The sequence below is a fragment of the Calidris pugnax genome, unplaced genomic scaffold (genome assembly GCF_001431845.1).
Source record: "Calidris pugnax isolate Ruff unplaced genomic scaffold, ASM143184v1 scaffold17, whole genome shotgun sequence".
In the NCBI taxonomy this organism is placed as follows: domain Eukaryota; kingdom Metazoa; phylum Chordata; class Aves; order Charadriiformes; family Scolopacidae; genus Calidris; species Calidris pugnax.
In genome coordinates, this window is record NW_015090794.1 from 3,342,761 (window position 1) to 3,346,515 (window position 3,755).

Sequence of the window (3,755 nt, forward strand, 5' to 3'; positions counted from 1 at the left end):
GGCCCGCCGCTGTTCCCTGCGGCTGTCCCCCTCGGCAGCGGTGGGCCCGGTGGCCACTTCACCCTCCCCCTCCTTGGGGAAGTCCTCGGCCATGCCGGCGCTAGAGATGGCGGAGCTGGAGCGCTTGGGTGGGGGCGGCGGGGGCCCCTTCTTCTTGGGGCGGACGGCAAAGGACTGGCTGCGGTTGACGTTCTTGTCGCCGCCGGCGGGTGCCCGCACCGAGTGGCTGCGCCCCACACGCCGCTGGACGGTGGCGTAGGGCCCCGCGTCCGGCACCAGCAGCTCGTCCCGCTCCTGCTCGCTGTCGGAGGCGGCGTAGCGGTTCAGGCTGTGCGCCCGCTTCTTCGGCCGCCCCGGCTCCTCCTCGCCCTCGCCTGCCGGTGGCAGGCACAGCACCGGCACCGAGACGGGCAGGACGGGCACCCCCGGGGGTCCCCCCTCGCCCTCGGCGGGCTGCGGCAGGACGTAGGCGAAGCCGCGGTGGGTGGGTGACTGGGGCAGGGAGCGGGGCGACGCAGGGCGCTCGCCCGGTGGCAGCAGCTGCGGGGTGGGCTTCACCTTGGCGGTGGCGTGGGATGCTGTCGGGCCCTGCGGGGAGGGGGGCCGTGGCTTGCCAGGGGTCTGTGGCGGCGTCAGGTGCCCGGCGGAGGGTGGGAAGGGCTGCCGGGGTTTGCCAGGCACGGGTGGCACGCTGGCGCGCTTGACAGGGTGGCCATGCCGGGGCTGGCGCGCCTCTTTGGGTGGCGCAGGGGGGCCCTCGCCAGCCCCCTCTGCCAGGTACTCCTGGCTCTTGGAGATGGCAGAGGCAGGCGGGGCCCGTGGGCCGTCCCCCAGCAGCTCCTGCGAGCTGCTCATCAGCCTGGCACGGCCACCAAGCCCTGGGGGAGAGTGGTAGCCAGGGGCCGCAGGGTTCACTGCCTTCTCGGGGGGCTCCTCAGGAGCTTCTCCTGTCATGGCCACCTGCAGCTCGCTGCTGAGCTCGCTGTCCTGGAAGGTGGTCATCTTGGGCGACTGGCACTCGGGCGGCTCTGGTGGGGGTGACTCGATGGCCAGCACCTCTGGGCCCGTCCCCGCTGCTGCCTTCCTCTTCAACGTGCCTGGCTCGTACTTGCCCAGCTCGGCACGCTGCAGCTCCGCCAGCTTCTTCACTGCCAGCATCAGCTTCTTCTGGTGGCCTGGGGACACCATGGGGCATCAGAGCCACTGCCAGGAGCTGGGACCCCCCCCCAGCCAGTGCTGCAGCACGGGACCTTACCCAGCTTGGTGATGCCAATCTCCTGCAGGTCCTCCCAGGTGATGTCGGTGATGAAGTCGATGTTCTCATAGCCGTTCTCCACCAGCACCTTGTAGTACTGGGACAGGCCGATCATGGAGAGCCACAGCGCCAGGTTGGCCTGGGGTGCAGGGCACGGCTCAGCACTGGCTGGCAGCGGAGTCTGGCCCCAGCACCTCCCGGCACTGCAGCACCCATGGGGCATCCCATCCCGCTGGGGGATGGCCCCAGGGGACTTCCCCATCCCCATGCTGTCCCTGTGCTCCACAAGCACCCAGGGCCATGCCCAGCCCTGTTCCCATGGGACGCCCCTTGTTGTGCCCAGTTGATGGGTCAAGAAGAGGTGTTGGGAGGGGACATGTGGTGTCATATCCATGGGGTGATGGCTGGTACCAGCCTGACAGTCTCCAGGGTGTTGGGAGGGGATGTGTGCAGCTCCGGGGCCGCAGGACATGGGCATTGTCTGGGAGCAGTGAGCCAGCCCCCACCCTTGTCCCCCTGTGCCACCCCTTCCCTGGAGGGGACAGGGCAGAGGGGACTGGTTGTCACTGTGGATGTGACTTCATCATCCCCAGCCCCACACAGCCCTTACCGGCTTGTACTCCGGCAGCCATTCAGGGATATTGAGGTTGTTGATCTCGGAGGCGATCTTCTTCCTGTGCCCTGGCTTGGTGACACCGATGGCTGTGAGGTCCTGGGGTAGAGAGAGGGGTCAGCATCACCCCACGCCAGCCGTGTCCCCTACCCCCCACCACCAGCCAGCCCTGGTGTTCCCACAGCCTCACCTCTGGCGTCATCCGGCTAATGGTGGTGATGTCGTAGCCGGCGTTGATGAAGTTGGGCGCATAGAGCTGCAGCTGGAACTTGCAGAGCCACTGGTACACAGCCTCTGAGCTCTGGGGAGAGGGACCGCAGAGGGAGATGGGGACCCACCACCCCTGCCCGTGTCCCCCAGGGCTGGCCCCACACCCATCCACATGCTGGCAGGGCTGGGAGCCGGCACCACAGAGGGGCTGCGTGGCCCCGTGGCTTAGGGTACCCCAGGCACATGTCTGTCCCCGGGGGGGTGCGGGTAGGCTGGTGCTGTGGAGCTAAGGGGGCCAGCAGCCGCAGGGATGACTCATGCCACTGGCTCATGGTATGGCACAGCAGCCCACGGGCACCGACATCACGGCCAGCACCTAGAGCCAGGCCAACCTTGGTGGTCACCTCACAGGGCTGCCAAGGCATCTGCAGCTATGGGTGCACTGGGGTGGCCACAACCACATGGCTGTGCCTGTGTTCCTTCCCCTCTCCCTCCCCGACACCATGCTCCACTGTGGGGGTCCCCACATCACCCCAGAACTCTCCACTCACCTTCCCCTCCGATGGAGGCTCCATCTTCTTCAGCTGGGGCTCAGCCGGGGGCTGGGGGGCATATGGGGAACTGGCCACGCTCTGCGACCGTGATGAACCTGCCGGAGAAGCAGCAGTCAGTGGGGCCAGGGCCACAGACCCCCAGGCTCTGGCCAAGCAAGATGGGGAGCTGAGCCCCTGTCCCGGGTGGGGTGGCACAGCCAAAGCCCCCACATTGGCAGAGACAGGGCAAGCATGGGCGAGTGACACCCGCCCCAGCACAGCAGCCTGGAGCACCCCAGGGTGCCCTGGATGTGGGGTCTGGTCCCCTGGGATGGGCAAGGCCCTATCACCAAATCCTGGTGAGGGCAGCTGCACCCAGCCCCCTGTGCCACAGCACACATGGCTCCTGGGCGCCACGGTGGCTCACCCTGGGCAGCCCTTGCCGTTGCCCTTGCCCACCCACCCCAGGTGAGCCCCCAGCCCAGTTGGGGCCAGGGTGCTGCAGTGCCCTCCACCCAGTGCAGCTCTGAGCAGAGAGATCCAGCTGGACTCCTCTTCCAGAACAGGTTTCTCTGGCTGCCCACCTTCCCTAGGTGCCCAAAGCCCTCTGTCCCCACTCCTCTGGCCATGCCACCAATGCAGAACAGGGCTCGTCCACCTGCTGTGCCCCACAGCGAGGGGCCAGGATGGAGAAGACAGGCTGGCACGAGCTGCCTCATCCCCTGGGACCCCCATAGAGGCACCCAGGCAGCCCTGCTGTGCCCACCCACCACCTGGTGCCTTTGCAAGCCTTGGGGGACACAAGGGCTGCCCAGAAATTTCTGTCCCGTATTTGCCACCAGGACCAGCAAGAGCAGCCTCTTTCCCCACCACCGGCAACTGTATCCTCCGTGTGTATGCATTCCCCCCTCCCTCCCCTGTATGTGTGTGCCCCCCTCCTCTGTGTGTGTTTTCCCCCCTCCGATCCCTTCCTCCCCCCCCAGGCTGTGTGTGCATCCTTCTTGCAAGTGCATCCTTCTGGCATCTGCATCTCCCACTTGCGTGGGCACTCTCCTCACATGTGCATCCCTCTGCCATGAGCATCTCCCTCATGTCTGCATCCCACTTGTGTGTGCATCTCTCCAGTATGTGCATCTTCCCCCCC

General features: G+C 66.8%; 1 protein-coding gene across 1 annotated transcript in view; it reads right to left on the bottom strand.

Annotated features, from left to right (window-relative positions):
- Positions 1 to 3,755, bottom strand: part of CASKIN1 (CASK interacting protein 1) — a 57,406-nt gene that overhangs the window by 15,056 nt on the left and 38,595 nt on the right. The window contains exons 15-18 of the mRNA XM_014936178.1: positions 2,630 to 2,727; positions 2,059 to 2,169; positions 1,866 to 1,967; positions 1,256 to 1,394 (exon numbers count right to left, since the gene is read on the bottom strand). Coding sequence (XP_014791664.1) covers positions 1,256 to 1,394; positions 1,866 to 1,967; positions 2,059 to 2,169; positions 2,630 to 2,727 — 450 coding nt within the window. The remainder of the gene's footprint in view (positions 1 to 1,255; positions 1,395 to 1,865; positions 1,968 to 2,058; positions 2,170 to 2,629; positions 2,728 to 3,755) is intronic.